Source organism: Pygocentrus nattereri, chromosome 24, assembly GCF_015220715.1.
Source record: "Pygocentrus nattereri isolate fPygNat1 chromosome 24, fPygNat1.pri, whole genome shotgun sequence".
Classification (NCBI taxonomy): domain Eukaryota; kingdom Metazoa; phylum Chordata; class Actinopteri; order Characiformes; family Serrasalmidae; genus Pygocentrus; species Pygocentrus nattereri.
Genome location: NC_051234.1, coordinates 29366141 through 29386172, shown reverse-complemented (window position 1 = coordinate 29386172; position 20032 = coordinate 29366141). Strand labels below are relative to the sequence as shown.

The 20032-nt window shown below is 42.6% G+C and overlaps 1 protein-coding gene across 4 annotated transcripts; it reads left to right on the top strand.

The window, feature by feature from the left end:
* Window positions 1-939: 939 nt before the first annotated feature.
* On the top strand, window positions 940-19938 carry zmynd11 (zinc finger, MYND-type containing 11). Of its 4 annotated transcripts, none has more exons than XM_017710440.2 (16): window positions 941-1159; window positions 3649-3780; window positions 3893-4052; window positions 4734-4757; window positions 7019-7180; window positions 8308-8385; window positions 8485-8577; window positions 10161-10248; window positions 10341-10396; window positions 10617-10694; window positions 10786-10904; window positions 12478-12712; window positions 13621-13689; window positions 13786-14085; window positions 16332-16517; window positions 18092-19938. In XM_017710440.2, exons 2-16 carry the CDS (start codon window positions 3665-3667, stop codon window positions 18212-18214), a joined length of 1887 nt encoding a protein of 628 aa, XP_017565929.1. In that variant the 5' UTR covers window positions 941-1159; window positions 3649-3664; the 3' UTR covers window positions 18215-19938. The 4 variants fall into 4 exon arrangements, with proteins under 4 accessions (XP_017565931.1, XP_017565929.1, XP_037389928.1 ...); XM_017710441.2 differs by having other exon boundaries at window positions 945-1159; window positions 13789-14085; XM_017710442.2 differs by lacking the exon at window positions 4734-4757 and having other exon boundaries at window positions 940-1159.
* Window positions 19939-20032: the final 94 nt, after the last annotated feature.

Below are 20032 nucleotides of genomic sequence, written 5' to 3'. Positions count from 1 at the left end.
TAGAGTGTATGTGGCGTTTCACTGCACAGATGGGTTAAATGAGGAGGTGAAATTTCCCCGTTGTGGGACTAATAAGGGTCTCTTAACCTTTAAAATCAATGGCATAAATTATATTTGGCATTTTTTTTATTCCTTTATCCAGCCACATGACACATAACAAAAGCACGTAACACACAGAAGTTATGTGCTGCCCGATAAAATAATTAATAAACGAATTAAATCTAAAGTACAAGTATGGCCTCACTTTCTCACACCTTGAGATGTTTCCTCTCTGCTGTGCACTGATCCAAGGAAGCAGTTTAATAGAGATGAAAATACTACATATAAGGGTCCTGACAACACCAGGGACCAAGACCTCTGTGACAAATTAAATCTTTAAGTGAAATACATAGTTAAATGCAGTATAACGTCCATGTTGTCCATGCATAAACATAATGTTCATACATAAACATGAATTTGTTTTATTCATTCAATCTCGAAGTCAAACCTTTTTATACTAAAAACGGTTTCTCAAACGATGACAATTGGTCATCTGTGTGAAAGGAGCTTATTATTATAAGTATCTTTTAAGCTCTGCAAGCCTTTGGAGATGGCTCCAAAGGGAGAACGGCCCAGGCCTTGAAAAGCTCCAGCAGCACTGCTGTGTCTGATCCACTCGTACCAGCACAACAAACTACCACCACATCAGTGCCACAGCTGAGAATGACCCACCACCCAAATAATACCTGCTCTGTGGGGGTCCTGACCTTTGAAGAACATGGTGAAGGTATGCAGAGAAACAGGTGGACCACAGTCTGGGTGCACCTCTAGGGTAAGTGTAGCTTGCTTGTATGAGGGTAGCAAGAAGGAGGTGGGCTTGATGTATGTATATATATCATATATGTGTGTGTGTGTGTAGTGCTTTGTGTATGTTAGTGTGGTCAGTTTTTTGGTGTACGTGCAGGCAGGAAAGCAGACAGCAACTCTCGGTGCGGCCGCTAGAGCTCTCCAGCGCCCTGAACGCAGCCAGCCAGCCTGCCTGTGTTTATACCGCCTCGAGTGGAAGTGGGGCCGGCGGGCCTGGCACGGCGCTCCCCTCGCATTTCACCCCCCAAACCACACATGTGAGCGTCGCGAGCGGGACTGTAAGGCGAGGCATTCATTCAGCTATCTGACGGTGGTAAGTACGAGCGAAAACGGCGCCGATTCGATGCCGTTTTCGGCGTCTGGAGCACAAAACAAATCCGCTCCCGACTGCCTGGTTTTGTCTCGAAGCGAGGGAGGAATATCAACATGGCGTCCGCTTTAGCTCTGCTGCCGACGAGAACGCCTCGCTGCGCTAACAGGCTTCCCCCTTCGCCTCTGTCAGCGTTTCGTCGGGTTTTCGACCGCGAGTGCTCGCCAAAACGGTATTAAGCAAACGTAGTCGAGCTGGTCGAGTTTGTCTTCGCGTGGACTGCGAGCACCGTAGCCGCCGTCGTGTCCCTCCAGCGCGCGGATGACGTCGCGCACACAGCCGCGTTGAGGGCAGTCGAGCTGCGTGGTCTCGCTGGTTGTTGCTGATAAACGTGTCTTTAGTCCACCTTCAGTCCAGCTGTGGTCCGTTCACCAGCCCGCGCGTCCTTCACCCCGGCTTGGCTTCACCTCCTCCTACATTCCGACACTCGCTCTGGGGGTCTACAGGTACAGCAAATAGGAGCACCAGGTTTGCTTCATTAATACCAGCCTGCGTCCTTCAGAGAGGTCCCACACTGATGCGTCCCACCTTGTAGCAGTAACGTGTAACGAAGGGGGTCAACGTGTGCCCCAGGTTGCGCAGTCATGTGGAAGCTTTGATGAGGTGAAGTGAGTAGTGTGTGTCTCTGGTCCTGTTTGCCACACAGGTCGATGCGTCTTGGAAGCTGTAATAGAAGTGCCAGGCTTTGTTTAGTAAACACAGTGTGAATTGACTGACCTGTTAGTTGTCCGGTTCAGGCCCCTGTTTATGCACTGGCTATGCACGTGCATGTGATGACCCTGACCAGATCTTTCATTTGCCTGACCAAGTGGGAGGGAAAAAAGGGCCAAAGTTAGACTCACTCATGCACCATAAGGGAGTAGTCGTTGATTGACACCTGTATGAGTTTGAGTTGAGGCTTGCGGGGCGCTGGCACATGTTTACGTGCTCATGTTCAGAGTGATGTTCAGAGTGATGTTCAGAGTGATGTTCAAAGTGATGTTCAGTGCAGGTGTGCGCTCTCAGAAATAAAGGTAGTAAACCGTCTCTGGGGCTGTGCCCCTCGTCAGTGGGGTGGGACTCTCAAGGGTGCATCTCAGTGCCTTTAGTCTGAGAACATAACTGGACCATAATCCACTGAAATGATGTGTTCTAAGCTGTACTGACTCCACACACCCTGCCTCGCCTCCAGGCTTTTATTCTACTGCTCTGATTTAATTCATTCGGTTATGAAAAGGTACAAATACGAAGTTTTCACCTGGAAAAACTGATTTAAGGTTCACAACCAGACCTTAAAACCACTGTAGAGCCCTTGAGGGAACATTTACACTGTTTGTACCTTGATGAGTGAGAGATGTCCCTGCACAGAACCCTTATTTCTAACCGTGTGAAAGGTGTCAGATTTTGCTTGTTGAGAACGTTGTACTGCAGTATTGAGTTCCTCTCTGTCCTGAGTGCCCTGCTAAAAAAATAGAGAAGCCAAAAAGTCTCTGTTGGTACCTGGTAGTGTCCAGTAGTCAGCAAGTGGTATTTTGTGTTTGTCTTGATGGGTTATCATAGTGTAAAGGTTTCAGTGGTTTAACAAGCGTTCTGGGACTATCTCCAGATTCATCTACTCGTTTGCTAAAGGTGTCCTACAGGAAACTAGTGGTTTCCAGTGGTAACCATTAAGATAGAAAGCAAACCATCAAGGTTTAATCCTACTGGTTCCAAATGTCCTTTATTCCCCCAGCAGGCTGATGGTTGCTCACTTTTATGATCTTGTGAAAGATGCCTGCATCCATTGCTTTAAGCAGATGCATGAAGATTAGTTGTTCGCCCCAAGCTGGACTCCATGCCCAGAATCATTGCAGTGGTTTGAAACAGCTTTGACGAATATTGACTTCAACCAGAACCATTTTTTTAAAAGTTGATCAAAGTTGAAACCTCTTGTCCTCCCACTTCATCCCCTAAAAGCTTTCCTGACTGTCACCTCTACAAAACTATGCTTGGTGTTCCTCCAGCGCTAACAAAAGCACGGTGGACCTAAACAAATGCTGTTGAATTTATCGCACCCTGATGGGGAAACTGGCCAATTGCCTTTCATTGAAAATGACTTTAAGCAGTATGCGGCATGGATAATGTACTTTTGATTATTATTCTTTTTTGTAGCTGACACTGACGGGAAAACGAAAATGTCTGATGGGAAAACAAAATGGAAATAAGAGATAAGAAATAATCTTGCTGGGCTTATTAGGAATTAATTTTGGCAAAACGTCCTCGATGCAGTCCAGCTGTGAAAATGTTATTAGAGTCGTCCACTGGACGCCGTTACGGCGTAACATCTTCAGCAGTATTTCAGTCCGTTTCACTGATGATGTCCACTTCTAGCTGCACCGTATGTGGTCCCTGATGTTGCCCCTCTCCTTGTCATGGCTTTAAAGCATGCAGTAATGTACGTTAACGTGTTGCAGGTTGGAACGCACAGTCATGTCACGGGTGGTGAAAAAGAGGCAGGCCGACCCTAAAGTCGTCCAGTATGTGTGGTCAGCCATTGAAGTCATTCGCAACCAGAAGCAGATCGCAAACATGGACAGGATCTCAAAGTAATCCTCCACCACATTTATTTGAGTTTACCGTTTTTGTTTGTTTGTTTGTTTTTTTCAGAAGTATGGGAACAGGAAACAAGCATGGTCTGTACTAGTATTTTTCCTGCAGGTATTTAAGCCGTGTGTACGGCATGCATCCGAAAGAAACGGCCAGGCAGCTGGTGCTTGCGGTAAAAGACGGCCTGGTGGTGGAGACCCTCACTGTGGGCTGCAAAGGGTCCAAAGCTGGGGTTGAGCAGGAGGGCTACTGGCTGCCGGGGGATGAAATGGTAAGATAAGATGATGTTTCTGTATTGCACTTGCCTGGTCTTACAACTGATATAGGGACCTGTATGGATACTTCTAACTGCTCATACACATTGTATTAACATATGAATGCAGCACAGTGAAGAATGTGTACCCAGGTCCTCAGTTTGGAGAATAACTTCAGCACAGTTTAAGCTATTGTTTTAAATAGCCAGTAGATTATTACTAAAATAAGTTTGTCTTCAGTTACACAACCCATTGTTGTGCATGTTGTTCCTTCAGAATGTTTATGATGATAAATTTTATCTTTATCTTAATTACTTGTATTTGATAGTAGCTTGTGCTTTACAATTTCTTAGGTTTCCTGACACAGTCTGTTTTCTCTCTTGTGCTCTCCTTCAAAGCTAATTTAAATCTAGTTTTACTTATTTAAACTCATTTAAGTACAGTTTCCCTTTAGTCTCCTTCACATGCTTTTGGTGCCAAAGAGACTTTAAGATGTCAGTGTTTTCACTAGTAGCTGGTGAGATTCCTCTCCTGTGTGAGAGACTGCTTTTAGGGGCAGTTTGTGTTTGTGCTGCATCCTCAGCCACTTGGCGCATGTGTAAGGTTCTAGCGCTAAAACCCAGCGGTTACACTCAGCCGACTCAAACTGTCAGATTTAGGATTTTAAGCAATTTTTTCTGGATCACTTGCAATCACAGGAGCAGATGTCTGAGGGAAGCAAGGTAGGCTGACATTAATTTGCTGTGATTTCTACTTACTGCTTTAATCTTCCCTGTAGTTGGTAGTTTGTGTAAACTGTGCACGGTACAGCATTTGAACTGAATATAGCTTTTTGTCATAGCAGTGTAATGAAAGTAGGATTACTTGTGAAATTGCTCACATCCATGATGCTGAATCCTCTCCAGTGTCATGAATAACTCTGAGGAGTACAATCTATTGCTTAATTGAGAAGAATGTGAAATTGGTGTTAAAGAATCAGAGGTCGTCCCATGTACTGCTGTCTATAAGCTTCGTTAAGCTTCAAAGCTGTTCCGTGCGCAGTCATCCCCGTGAGTCTGTTTTGTCACTGAATGGCAAGTAGTTGTGATATTTTCATACTAGCTAGCTCTTTGAATCTTTAAAAGCTCTCCTTGCCCCAGATACATACACATACATTGTGGTTTCACACATCTGGAGGTATTTTACAAAGCAGGATTTCTTACTTAGGTCTGTCCAAAATAAGGAGAACAAACGGATGTTACTGTTGGGCAATCCTGACTTTGGGTTTACGTTATCCAGCTTTCTGAGAAATCCCACTTTGTGAAACACCTCTTTTTGATTCCTCTTTTCAAAGCACCCTCTCAAGAGCAGTAAACCTCCAAACACTGATGGAGACCTAGGATTGAAGCTGACCTAACATTACTCTTGCCAGAATACTCACCCTCATAAGTGTTCCAGCTAAACATCCACCCACCTTTTCTGTAGGAGCAACAAGAATAGTACAGAGATGCGTCTGCACTGTTTGGACTTTTCAGCTGCAGGTCTCCTTTGATACCTTGAAAGCGCTGAAAGCAGTTTGGACGGCAGCCGTGCATAGTTGATGTACTGGCAGTAATACAAGGGTCCACATTGCGTATTACCTGGTGTCACATTGTTTTACATTTTGGCCGTTAAAAATGGCCTGAGTGGCCTCTTGCCTTGGAGATTTTTGTAGCCATTTTTCCCTTTTAACAAACTACCAGACCAGTTGAATATTTATAGTCACAAATATCCACCATAGATAACAAAACACAAGATCCAGAGCTTGTTTGGTTGGACACAAAGCCTTATTGGAGATGGGACTAATTACATTTAGGGATCATACGCCTTCAAAGAGGGGGGCAATTATTTATTATCACCCCCCCTAATTCTTCAGTGATATGAAGCTGAAGTCAGATATTCACCAGTTTCTTGTTCGAATTTTACTGTTCCACCTTAAATGGTGCAACAGTTACATTCTGGGGCTTGAGGCATCAGAACTGCTGGAATATTTAAGGTGGAACGTGAAACATTAACATGCTATCTCAACAAAAATTGGGACACCCTACGCCTAGATGCGTAAAACAGAGGGCTAAGGGCTCAGTAGTAGGGGCGAGGGGTTAAATGGCATTGGGCCTAAATCAGATTTTGCCAGAATTTGCAGGTCATTGCTACTTTCTACAACTCCTGCTGTAATTGCTGAGTTTTTAAAACATGAGTTTACCGCCAGTGGCAATGGAGTATGATTTTGAAAAGCATGTGTTCTGTCGACAGGGGTGCAATATACATTGTAAACAAGTTAAGTGCATTTCTGTAGTTATGGCCACAAATTCACAGGTTGCCTGAGGCCCGATTGGCCGGTGCAAAGTTTCTATCTGTGTTCCCTAATTTGTCTTACTACTGTGTGTGTGTGTGTGATGGTGGTGGTGGTGATGCTGGTGGTGAGTTTCTTCAAAATGTTGATCCTTTTTTTCCCCCTCTTAGATAAATGGGTAAAGATGGATTCATCCCAAAGAAAATAGTGTGAAAACGTGGTGAATGTGAATGTGGCATGTGAGAATGTGATTGAGATTCACAATATCTGTGATGGTTTGGGTTTGATTTAAATGGTCATTCACCTAAAAATAAGAGGGAATAGAGGGAATGTAACAGAACATCTATTAAAAAAAAAAAAGCTTAATATATTCTGTCAAATCTGATCGTGGTTATCAGAATGCAATGTTTTTTTTATGCAAACCACACAATGAATATAAAGTTCATCATACTGACCATTTAAATTGAATCTATGGTAAATAATCTTGATCATTCTAAATACTGTGCATAGTGAATTGTAAAGCAACTACACTTCAAGTTAAAGTCAGTGACTGTGATGGCGCTTGGCTCAGGCCTCCGCTTTGATCTCATCTGAGGGACGGAGCCTGTGCAGTCCGCTGGTCCGCAAGGCGGGGCTGGGCGGAGGGCGATCACTGTGCTGTGTGTGTTGCAGGATTGGGAGGCGGAGAGCCATGACTGGTACTGCTTCGAGTGCCACTTGCCCGGCGACGTACTGGAGTGTGACAGCTGCTTCCGCGTCTATCACCTACGCTGTCTCCCTGAAGAGCACCGGCCCAGGGACACCACTTCCCACTGGCAGTGCACTATCTGCAGGGTAGGCACATGCACACGCACGAAGTGGAGCAATGAAGTGTGTGGAAAAATATTTGCATTCATTTATTTTCTCTTTAAAATTTACCAAACTAAGATCAAGTGAACTAAATGGTCTGTAAAATGAATTAAAGTTCACAGTGTTATCCAAAGCTGTACGTTCTTAGGTTTGTTTTTCTACTGAAAGTCGACCCGTTTTTCCCCAAATCTGGGCTCTAAACTATAAACAGGCGGCGTCTCTTCAGTGATCTGCTCTGGAAACATCACTTTTAGAAAACAACACAAAGAGCGGCGGAGATTTTTGGCTTTCAGCAGTGAATTGTAAGGATATAGTGATATGTGGAGATCATAAAACACATTTTGTTCATTTGAGGGGAGCTTTTACAAAAAATAAATAAAATGAAAATTTAAATTCATTTCATAGTTATTGAATAATTTGCCGTAAGATTTGGTCACGTAAATGAAATCTTCCCAACCAGAGGTGTCTTTGATAATAACACCAGGTATAATTTTCACAAGGACATTTTTATTCTTATATTTGCGGCATTCATTTGTTGAGCTTTCTTTTTTATTGACTTTGCATATATTTATACATTCTCGTTGTATCTGAATATTTTTCCTTGTTTTTTTTAATAGCCATCTTTCTTTAGGTTTATAAATACATATTTTTTTGTTTATGTTTTTAAGGGCAAGGCAGCAGCCATCAGACATGTGCACTGGAAGTGTTTTAACAAAAACAATCAGTCTGAATTGTTTTCCTCTGTATAAGAGACTAAAGTTTTGTTTTCAATGGGAAAAGTAATTAAACACAACACTAGCGATGCGCACATACTGAGACAGAGACATCCATATTATTCAGATTATATGTTAACATTGATTTATAGCATGTTTTGTGCACAACTAGCTGTTAAGCACATGTTTGAAACCTTCCAGATGCCAGTGATTTACGTGTTCGTCATCGAGAATCTCTCACATTGTGAAACGTGATGTTTGAGGCTTATTTTAGTCTTTGGTGGTGCAGTAAACCACTTGTCTTGTAACACAGTGTGCTTTTAACCATCGCTGATGTTTTGGCAATACATGTTTTTTTTTTTTGTTGTTTTTTTTTTTATATCTTTGTCTTGCCAACAGGGTAGCAAAAGGAAAAATTTTGGCAAACAGGAAATGACCACATACCTGAGGTTCATTCTTGCACGTATGAAAGAAAGAGTAAGTTTGAATTGTTACTCTGATTATCTGTAAGATTATCTTTCATCTAATGGCCTTCACAGTACAGAGAATATTTTCAGCTGAATCTCTGTTTCTCAGGCGGTCGACCTGCCCAAGAGAGGCAAAGAGACAAAGCAGCCCATGTACAGGAGGCTGATCCACACAGCACTGGACGTGGACAACATTCAGGAGGTGAGGGCACAACAAGACCACTGAACTGGGGCAGTGCCAGTGCAGTAGAGGCAGGATGTAACCTTGCACTTTAGATCTACTGAAGAGCTCAGCTCTAGACCTAATTATAGACAGCAGGTTGTTATTTGCATATAAAGATATCTGAACTTGTTTACCTAATCAGGAATTCAAAGGAAACCATAAATAAAACCTGTAGGGCGAAATCCTCACCAGTTCACATGTATGAGTATAAAAAAAAAATTAGAAAACAAGAAAGCAGGCCGATGTCTCATCATCAACGTATGTATGAAAGAAGGTAGGAACTACTCCTCCATCAAAATAACGACAAGCAGTTGCTCACAATTGTGGAAAAAATATAGCCAGCTAGAAAACACTGTTCTGTGAACCAACTTTCCCTCCATCATATCAGACATGGGCCGCCTATATTCAGCTGATTTTTACTCCGACCCCACGCAAAAGAAAAGCAGCGACACTAAAGATCGATGAGACCACAGGTTGGCATGTGCGGTCTGAAATGGAAAAAAAGAAATAAATCACAAGTTATTTTGAATTTTGTCTTGTGTGATGTGAAATAGACGTGGTGGGTAGCGCGGTCACCTCACAGCAAGTAGGGCCTGGGTTCGATTCCCCGGCTGGGCGACCAGGGTCCTCTCTGTGTGGAGTTTGCATGTTCTCCCCGTGTCTGCGTGGGTTTCCTCCGGGTTCTCCGGTTTCCTCCCACAGTCCAAAGACATGCAGTCAGGCCAATTGGACATGCTAAATTGCCCCTAGGTGCGAGTGTCTGTGTGAATGTCTGTCTGCCCTGCAACGGACTGGTGATCTGTCCAGGGTGTATCCTGCCTTCTGCCCGATGACCGCTGGGGTAGGCTCCAGCACCCCCTGCGACCCAGAAGGAGAAGTGGCTTAGAAGATTTTTCTAGAAATCTCCTAGAAGATTTGGTTTTTCTAGCTAAAGTTAGCTACCAGAAATATGGAGAATGACCGAATCAAATGGCACTTTTGCAACTTCGAGTTCATACTTTGCTGTGTAGACTGACCGCGGTAATGACATTTATATAGTTTGGAAAGTCGTGTTCACGTTTCAAGCAAGACCGATGTATATTTTTATTACAGAACAAAGCATTTCAGCAGTTAACGAAATAAAAGCCCTTAGTGTGTAGTGTTACTCTTTAAGCATGATGGCAAGTTTGTACGTGTAAGTTGTGTATTGTCAGTGCAACAGTTCATCACATACACCTAAACAAACCTCACAGACAGTAAATAAGTGTAAAATCCCTCGTGTTTTTTGTTCTTATGCATATGAAATGTTTCCCATTGAGTTTTCCTTTTTAAATGAAAGGTATTCTGTATTCAATTAGCAATCATTTTTGAAGCATCCATCCTTAACTGTAATCTAACCTACCCGATTCCGCCCAGCGAGCACTTCAGCAGCTTCGGAAAAATTAGAGCCAGATGTGTTTTTGTGACTGGATGTAAACTCTGCAGTATAGTAAATCTCCACAAGCATGTTTGGGAGCATCTACTTTATACGGATCAGCTTCTGCTGCTGTGGCATCCTCAAATGTTTCTCTTTCCACCTGCAGAACATCTCAGAGGGCAAATACAAAAGCTTCGAGGAGTTCAAAGCAGATGCTCAGCTTATCGTGCACAACACAGCTATTCTGCACGGAGGTTAGACTGATTGTGTTGGGATGGTGGGAATACTTTATGTAATAATGATGGGTGCATCGATTGCTTACTCCAGGTGGTTTCTTTCACTACAGCACATAGTGATCAGACGGAAATCGCCAGGCTTCTCTACAATGACACATGCCACGAGGTAAGAGCTCAAATGGAAGCTCATAAAATGTTTTCATTAAGCTGTTTTTAAATATTTCATTTATGTTGGTGTTATTAGTGAATTTCCATATGCTGCAAGAGGCAAGTCTAGAAATCATAATGGCAGCTGATTTACACCAAGTCTGTGAAAGTGTTGTGTTTTTGCTGCTGTCGGAGGGGAAATTGGCTAATTTCCTTTATATATTTGATTTTCTCAACAGTTGAATGAGTTACTTTTGTGCAGAAACTGCTTCCATCTGTCCAATGCTCGACCGGACAACTGGTTTTGTTACCCATGTGTAAGTACTGGACTAGTTTTGAAGTCCATGTTGAACTACTGGATTAGTTTTCCACCCCACTAAATTCAGTTTTTTACCTTTTTATGTTTAGGCACCCAATCATGAGCTGGTATGGGCCAGGATGAAGGGCTTCGGCTACTGGCCTGCCAAAGTAATGCAGAGAGAAGGTAATCAGGTGGACGTGCGCTTTTTTGGCCACCAGCACCAGAGGTGAGGGCTAATTTTACACCCCTGCCTGTCTCTGTCTGTCTTGTCATTGTTTCTGTTGTTTATTATTCAGTTAGTCGATCGGTTGGCTATTCGAAATGTTATGCCTTTTGCTGTTTCCTCACATTTTTATCTGTGCAACAAGCAGTGTTTCTGTTGTTCTGCTGCTTTATAAAAGACCCTTTATTTATTATATTACCCTGCTTTATATATTGACCCTTACCTGTAATATGTCTAATGATCACATGTATCATATTACATTATAAAGCCTTAAAAGTTATTTTCAAGTAAATGACCTGTCAGCCTTATTCCACAAGTGTCAAATAATACACCCTTTTCACATCTCCATACCCAGCTGAAGTCAGCATAGCAGGGAAAACAATAAAGCAGTGAGAATGTATTATTTTACTTAATTTAACATGTTTATTTTTCCGCAAAATATGTTTTTTCTGGTGGAACAGTTTATTTTTCTGAGTAAACTTGACTTACAGTCTACAAGGTTTTCTTTGAGTATTACCTGCTGTCTAATGTTTACTGTATTATAGTCAGTGTGCTGCGGCTTGACAGTTAAGTCATTCATACTTATTGAGTGCGTTAACATGCACTTAATAATCCAACAACTGCAGAAAATCAGATTTTGTCAGTAATCCGATTAAAGCGTTTACATGTACTTGAGTAATCAGATATTGGTAAAACTCCAGGTCTGCATGAGTCAGTAATCAGATTTCTGCTTTGCACCCAGCCAATAAACTCACAGAAGACGTGACATAAACGTAACGTAAACTCAAAATTCATGTCGCAAACATGAACATGTGTCACCCAGAAGATAAATATTTAAATCCTTCATTTCGTCAAGCATGTAGGCTCAAATTGTTTTGTTGCTATCTCAGGGCAACGCTGCTTGCTTATGTTTGGTACCGTGGTCTGATTTTACACATGCTCAGACTGAGAAATATGAAAGAAATCAGAGTAAGAGTTCACATGTACTGAGAAAACTTGATCACTGAGCTAAAATCCAGCCTCTCTATCAGGTTCTTAATCAGATTTCTAGACCTTACTCCGCTTGTCTTTTGAGAGTCCAACCTTACCAATTAACACAATCGCTGCAAATAATCATGCAGTAAGTCCGTACAGTTTATTGGCTCATTTTCTGAATTTTAGCTTACTAAGGTAACACAACCACTTTTTCTTTATAATATCGTTTATTATCTCTCTCCTGTTCATATACGGCGTTTTATATCCGTTACCTTACTTACATCTGCAGACTTTTAATGTAGCTCTTGTCAAGCTTTCTTCTCTTTGAAAATGAAGTGTTCCACCAAAAGAACAAAGAAGGTAAATACCTTAATAAGAATGTAAAAATGTTTTCCTTACTGTGGTGACTTCCACTGCGTCGAATACAAGGGCATGAAAATGCTCTATTGTTGCGGCTCTAGTTATAATGAATATTATGGGTGGTGTGCCAATTTAAATCTCTTAGGAACACGCAAAGCACAATCCTGCCCATGAAGGGTGAATGCAGCTTGCTGGTCATCTTACCCGGTATGTTGATACCTGTGTGGTTTGCTTGCTCCAGGGCCTGGATCCCATCAGACAACATCCAGGAGATCTCTGTGAGTGTGCAGCAGCTACAGGTGAAGCGCAGTGCGGGCTGGAAGAAAGCCTGTGAAGAGCTGGAGCTGCACCAGCGCTTTCTGCGCGAGGGCCGCACCTGGAAGGGACGGCCAGAGGAGAGATCAGAGCGACCGGAGCGGCAAGACGAGCGGCAGGATGAGGCTGAGTCCAGCATCTCCTCCACCAGCAATGAGCAGGTGAGCACCATGGTTCCATCAACACTGCTGCCTGTGCTTGCTGAAGTTTTTTTAAGTGTTGGAGCAAAATTGAAGCAAAATTTTGATTGAAATGATGGTGCAGAAGAACCATGTGTGTTATTAGAAAAGTGTATAGTGTTGTCATGCATTCTTTAACACCTCGAGCATTTGCACATGTATATTCAATAAATCAGCATTAAAGTGATGCAGTCTAACTAAATATACACCACCATAACATTATGACCACCGCCTTGTGTCTACGTTCATCGACAGGACGCTGGTGGCTGGATATTTTTGGTCGGTGGACTATTCTCAGTCCAGTAGTGACACTGAGGTTTTTAAAAAACCAGCAGCACTGCTGTGTCTGATCCACTCAGACCAGCACAACACTCACTAACACACCACCACCACGTCAGTGTTACTGCAGTGCTGAGAATGATCCACCACCCAAATAGTACCTGCTCTGTGAGTTCATGGGGGTCCTGCCCACTGAAGAACAGGGTAAAAGGGGGTAACAGAGTATCAGAGAAACAGATGGACTACAGTCTGTAACTGTAGAACTACAGAGTGCAGCTATACAGTAAGTGGAGCTGATAAAATGGACACTGAGCGGAGAAACAAGGAGGTGGTCAGAATGTTATGTTGGTGTTTTCAGGTAGCTTTTATACTATATAGTGCACTGGAGCTATGCAACTAGAATTAATGTAATGTAATTAATATAGCTTTATAGAAATGACATGCCTGTGTCGCCTCAAAGCACATTCAGTTGTAATCTTAAATAAGCTTGCGTATGTGCTTTCTGAGACTGTATGACGCTATCCATAGAAGGAAAGGCTCAGTTCTCCTGCAAAACGTTCATTATTTTCTCATACTCGGCCACACTGATGAACTTTTTGTTGTGCCTTTAGTCCAAGGGTAACCAGGAGCCCAAAGCCAAGAAGAGCCGTCGTTCTCAAGCACCTGAACCCAAAGAGGAGGTACGCGTTCTTTCTAAACACCTCAGCCAGTACGCTATGCTGGGCTTCTTTACAGCTCGTCTGTGAGAATAACCCTTCACTCCTGTTCTGTCCCAGCAGGAGCCTGAGCCGGAGGTGGAGGCGGTGAGCTCCAGTCAGGAGATCCCCACCGCCACACCTCACCAGCCAGAGCGCATGTCCGTCTCGACACAGACCAAAAAGTCCAGTTCACCTTCATCTTCCTCTTCCTCGCCCACGCCCCGCATGCTCCACCGCAGCACACAGACGGTAAACGAGGGCAGCTGCCAGAACATGTGCCACGACAAATACACCAAAATCTTCAGCGACGTCAAGGAGATGATGAAGGCTGAGAACAAGCGGGAAACAGAACGCGTGCTCAAAGAGGCTCTGGACAAGGTGAGGGTCAAGCCTGTACTTTGTTTGGTTTATTTGTTGTTGATTGTAGGTTTATTGTTTCAGGCTTGTTGGTACAAATTTTGTTCGTTGGATAATTGGTAAGTAGTTTGGGGGAGGCTGAGCAGGGACTAGAGCTGCAAGTTAAACTGACCAAGTTAAAAAAATAGACAGCGTCCACAGCGAAGTGTCTGTGAACTGTAGTTGTTGACACACTTCCAACTGGCTCTTTAATGTTCATGTAAAACAAAAAGTTGTTCAGACAGACTGCGGTACACTACAGCAGAGGGAGAGAAATGGCTTCTGTTGTTGTAGCACCACTAAGGAAAACACTGCGTGGTGAAATGTCATTTTGAATGATGGTGCCCCCCCCCACCCCCCTCCCCCCAAAAAAGATCTGAATAGTTCGATTAGTCGATTAACTGAATAATAATTGATGAATCTATCAACTTTAGTTCAGGACTTATCTGAAAAAAGGCGTGTTTGTACTGTTACCATTAGTTTAAAATAAATGTAGCCCAAGATGCGTTTCATCAGTAAAGGTCTTCAGTTAGAAATGATTCTGCTGGTGTATGAAGTGTTAAAAATAAATATTAAAAATAAATAGTTTGGTAAGTTGAATGTATCATCATTTCATGCCAGACACCCATGTCACCAAAGTAGCCTGAGAAATCATGTGTAGGTGCGCTTTTATTTTATTTGATCAGATGATAAAAAAACTGCTCTGCAGAATTTGCGGTAGGAAGTAGGTGCACCATGAAGGCTTGATGCGTTCGATGAATCATCCCAAACAAGTAAGTAGTGATTGTTATCTGAGTATTGTAGCCTCCAACTCTGCTGTAAAATCATGCATTTCTTTTCAGATTAAACACTTTCATATCTTGGCAGCACAAACAGCAGGTCTGTTTACTATGACAGGTTTTTATCGCTGTTGGTGTCAGAGATGAGTAGCATCCACACGGCACAGTGCAGGAGCTGCAGGGCAAACAAGATCGTATCACCGGGCCTCGTTCACCAATTTATGTTCTTAGATTTGTTTTAGCAAAAGGTCCTAGGGAAAAAGTCTGTCATCAGGTTCTTCATGTGTTCTTAAACCATAGAACTGTTCACACCTTTGTGCTCTCGAGTGTGTGTAGGTTCTGTTCTTGCCTAAGAACAAATCCCATTAAGGAAACACCTGTGAAGGTCAGCATCTTTTGAAAACTGTACAAGTGGGTTTTAGGAAGAGAATGAGGCCCATTATATAGTGCGTAACACTACAAAATGCTTAACCCTTGTGTGGTGTTGATGTGTTTGTCACTCAGTGGTCTGGTGAATCCCCTGCTTTATTTTTTAAATCAATACAGCCATAACAATTTGTCACAAGTGGCCAGTGTAGGGTTCTCTTTTAGCAGCTGTAGCCAGTCAGCAGTCTGTCCATGTTGCCCACACACCCACACACACACACCCACACACACCAACACAAACAGCAGGCCATGTAGGAGAACAGAATGAAGGACACAGCACCTCCACACTTTTACCCCCCATTATATTACCACCTGTGTAATATAAATGTGTGGGGGGTGAACAGAGTGAAGAATGGGTTATTTTATATGTCATTTACAGAAAATAAGCAAAGGCCAAGAAATATGGGGTTGAAATAATAAATCACAATTTCTTTGTGTGGTAAACATTTAAAAGGAGTCCCTCAGACCTGAGCGCCACACAAGGGTTAAAAAAAAAAATAGTGGCAAGGGCTTTTGTGTTAACGGATGTGCATGTAGCACGATCATCATGGACTCATGGACAGGTTTATATGGATACGGATCTGTTTTGAATTATCTGCTGTATTTGAATTGTAATGAAAATACTGCTTCAGGGTGAGAATGAGAGGTCAGCAATCATCTGGAAATACCAGCCACTATTCTGAGCCTGTAAATTACTGTTTGGGCCACTCCTGTTCTACGTATATCGTTTAAATTGATTAGTCCTAGAAGCATGGACTGATTTTCTTTCACAGCTGATGATGATTCACAAATATAAAGTGTCTGAAGAGACCAACAACAGCAAAAGTGCAAACACTGGATCTTTGTACAAATTTTGTCATGCTCTCTCATCAGTCTGGAACACCTGTGCTCTAGCAGGGCAAGGTTGATGAAACAAATAAAATCTATCGTCAGTAGAACTCTTTACTGGGAGTAGCAGCAGCAGTACTGGCACGGTTATCGGAGCCCCTCTGCTCATTTCTCCACTTTGTTCCGTCTGTAAAGTTGCGAGCTGAGATGGAGGAGGAGAAGAGGCAGGCAGTGAGTAAAGCAGTGGCCAGCACTCAGGCTGAGATGGAGCGCAAGTGCAAGCAGGTGAAGGACAAGTGCAAAGAGGAGCTGATGGAGGAGATGAAGAAAATGGTGAGCCAGCACAAGCAGCTCATCTCACAGACCAAGAAGAAGCAGTGGGTGAGTGAACGAATGCAGCAGCAGACACGATCATTTAGACTTTAAACCTGGTACATTTCACCCAGACGATTTGAGGGCTGCAGAAGATTCATTACACACGACGCACATTACTGTTAGGAACTCGCTCAGTTCTGCAGAGAAACAAACACTAGCTTGTGCCCTATAGCATGCACTGTCAGCTCTTTGGAGATGTGAAACTCTCACAGGTGACTATCAGTTTTAACTTTAGGTGCAGTCTAAGTAAGTTTGTCTGCTCCAGATTGCGATCTAGCTCGAACGTTCTCAGCTGCATTTGTTACCAAGCTCTAAATGAGAGCATGCAGCCAGCTAGCCGTTCAGAGCTGTGGCTGCACTGGCCAGTAAAGCTGATGTGGCTGAGTTTAGCGTCCTCTGGTATGAAGCAGTTTTGAGTGGCTAGGAAACTTGATCACCCCCACATTAACTGACAGGAGCCGATCAAAAACATTTTCATGCTTTTACCTCTGCTTACCTGCACACAGAGCCAGCGGCCTGATCAGGGTTACCAGATCAGGCAGAAGCCCAGGATTTATTTTTTAAATTTTAATAACATTTATAAATGAGTAAAATAGGACCCATGCAGTGTAACAATACTGTGTACTACTACTGATGGTAATGATGATAATGATGGTACATTACACCGCTTGTCCTCATGGGACACGGGGTGCTGGTGCCTATTCCAGTGGTCACTGGGCGGAAAGCAGGAAACACCCTGGACAGGCCACCAGTCTGTTGCAGGGCAGACACACAGACATATACACTCACACACACTCCCTGAGGCAATTTAGTGTGTCTGGTCAGTATTATTATTATTATTATTATTAATAATAATAAAAATAAAAAATAATAATAATAATAATAATAATAATAATAAGTTACTGAAGTAAGATCTAGAACATGTCTTATCCTGAAACTGAACATTGCAAAGTTCAAGACCGTATTTGAGAGGATCTGAACATATTCAGTAGTTGCAGCCGTCTGTATTTTAGATGATGTGCTTTGCAGGTAAATTCAGTCAGAGGTGCAGTCTGGATGCTGGGGCTTCTTTTTCCTGTCTGGAAGAAAACATTACTTTAACTGCAGTCTGAGAGATGCATAATGTTCCCATTAGCTCACTGAAGCTGCCTGCATGTGTTTCCTTCAGTTTCTCTGCTGGTAGGCGAAGATGCTCCCTCACCACCAGTATATATTACATTTACATTTTCCATTATCCCCCCCCCCCCCCCCCCCCCCCCCCCCCCCCGTTTCATTCATCATCGAGCATTTTCAGACTGTCAAACACCGAAAAACAACAGCAGCAAAAATTTTGGTACAGTATGATGATGATGATGATGATGGCAATAATAATAGCAGTTTATATACAGTTTATATATCAGCTCATACTGCTTTATAACCAAGCAATAAACTTGATTTGAATAAACTAAAAGTAATAAAGTTCAATTGAAAAAATACATTTTTAAATGTTTTTCTGAGAGAATAAACTGGGCTTGATTGTCTGGAAAAAAAAAATGTAGAGCAGATGTTTTTCTTACACTGTGGCTCCCCCTGTCTGTCAGTGCTATAACTGCGAGGAGGAGGCCATGTATCACTGCTGCTGGAACACCTCCTACTGCTCCATCAAGTGCCAGCAGGAGCACTGGCACGCAGACCACAAACGCACCTGCCGCAGGAAGAGATGAGCCGCAGCCGGTCTCCACACGCCCTCGTACCTCCACCCATCTAACACGCCACGCTATCGGATGATTTTGTTTATACCCCTTCTCACCCCCCCAAGCCCCCCAGCCCCACCTGACGCCTGGAATCAGAAGTTTCAAACCCACGCGCCCCAGGACACTCTTTCCTCACCGTGGAGGAGGACTCGTATTCCGCTCTGATGAACGCGGGCAGGGCGCCGAGGAGAGGATTTTACGTTTGGATTATACTGTTTTACTTCTGTAAATCTCTTTTATTTGCTGTACAATGAAAAGAGCCTTGCTTGCCTACAAACTAACTGAAATGTGAAGTAATAACCTTTTTAAAACATGTGATTCTTAATCACTCGCCATGTAGATATTTTGACTTTTTATATAAGCGGACGGTGTTTGCCTCCTGCGTTGATTGACCTTGGTGGTGTTTTTCCTCTGCGCTTGGTTTTTATCGATGGTTGTGATGTATCATCTTTTTTGGGAACAGGGTTAAAGATGGCAGGTCGTTTCTGTCGGGATTAAAAAAAAGAAAAAAAATACAATCTCTTCCATTTATGAATATGCACATTTCATGTTACACTTTAAAATAGAAAGATGAATTTTTAATGAAAACAGATTATTTATGTGCTAATTTTGGGTCCATTTTCTGTAGCTAAAGTGTTATAAATCTTTGCTGAGTGGGATCTTGGTGAGGTTTATATGTGTGAAACACGCCCCCCCCCTCCAACCCCACTGTTTCCATACTTCATGCTTTGCTTGTGTGCCCTAATGCTACCTATGTTGTTTCCTTGCAGTCAGGGAGAGTAGCCGTGTGTCACGTCCACGTTTCACGATTCCGGTGTGGTCGCAAGGGAGTCGAATATGATGAGAATCATGAGGTCAGTTTGTACAGAGATCAGTGTAAATTCTGCATTTTAAAAATGGAATTTTAAGCTCTTTTACTAAAATTACCCATAAAGAAAGCAACTTATATCCCCGAAACGAAGCAGGGATTCACGCTCAAAGTTCTCACTCTGAACTAGAGAAGCTCTTCTCAGAGTTGGTGCTGACTGAAGAGTTTAGGAATCACAAGGACTTTGTTGTCTTTTTGCACAGACTCCTATGTGGTTTGTCCCTTTCTGAATCAGCAGGTGTCGATACACCTGAGTTTGCCTGTCTCTCCACGTCACTGTTGCACTACATGTAAATAACTGTCTGCCGCTAAACGTGACTATTTGATGAGATTTGCACGTTAGTAGCATTATGTACATTTCATGAATGCATTAACTATGTATTTGATAAAAGTCAATCTGTTAAAAAAAAAAAAAACAAAAAAAAAAAAGATATGGCAATTGTTTCATTCCAGTGCGCATGAAAGTCGTTATTTCCCATTCGTTTGCCGCATTTCCTCTGTGAATGCACCTTTTATTTGTTTTTATGAGGTAATTTGACATCACTTTGTAACTGCGAACAACCTTTTTTCTGTTTTATTTTCTTTTCTCTTTTTTTCATTTTTAATTTATGTGGGGGGGGGGATGACAGACTACTGAAAGAACGGCCACAGTCCAGCTGGCAGTCTGCGCCAGGCGTAGTCTTTCCTTTCATATGTGCTTACGGATTAATGTGGTGTAAAAGTTCAAAGTCCTGCCCTTCCTGCGCGTCTCGGTCCGAGGTGCCCCCTCCTGCATTTCAGTATGTAACAGTACTATGTATAAACAATAAACATATCATCAAGCGGTGATAGTGGTTTTGAAAATCTTTTTGGAGGCAAATGAAAGGGTTTTATTTGGGGACTTGTTTTTTTTTCCTTTTTACGAAGCCAATGCAAACTTA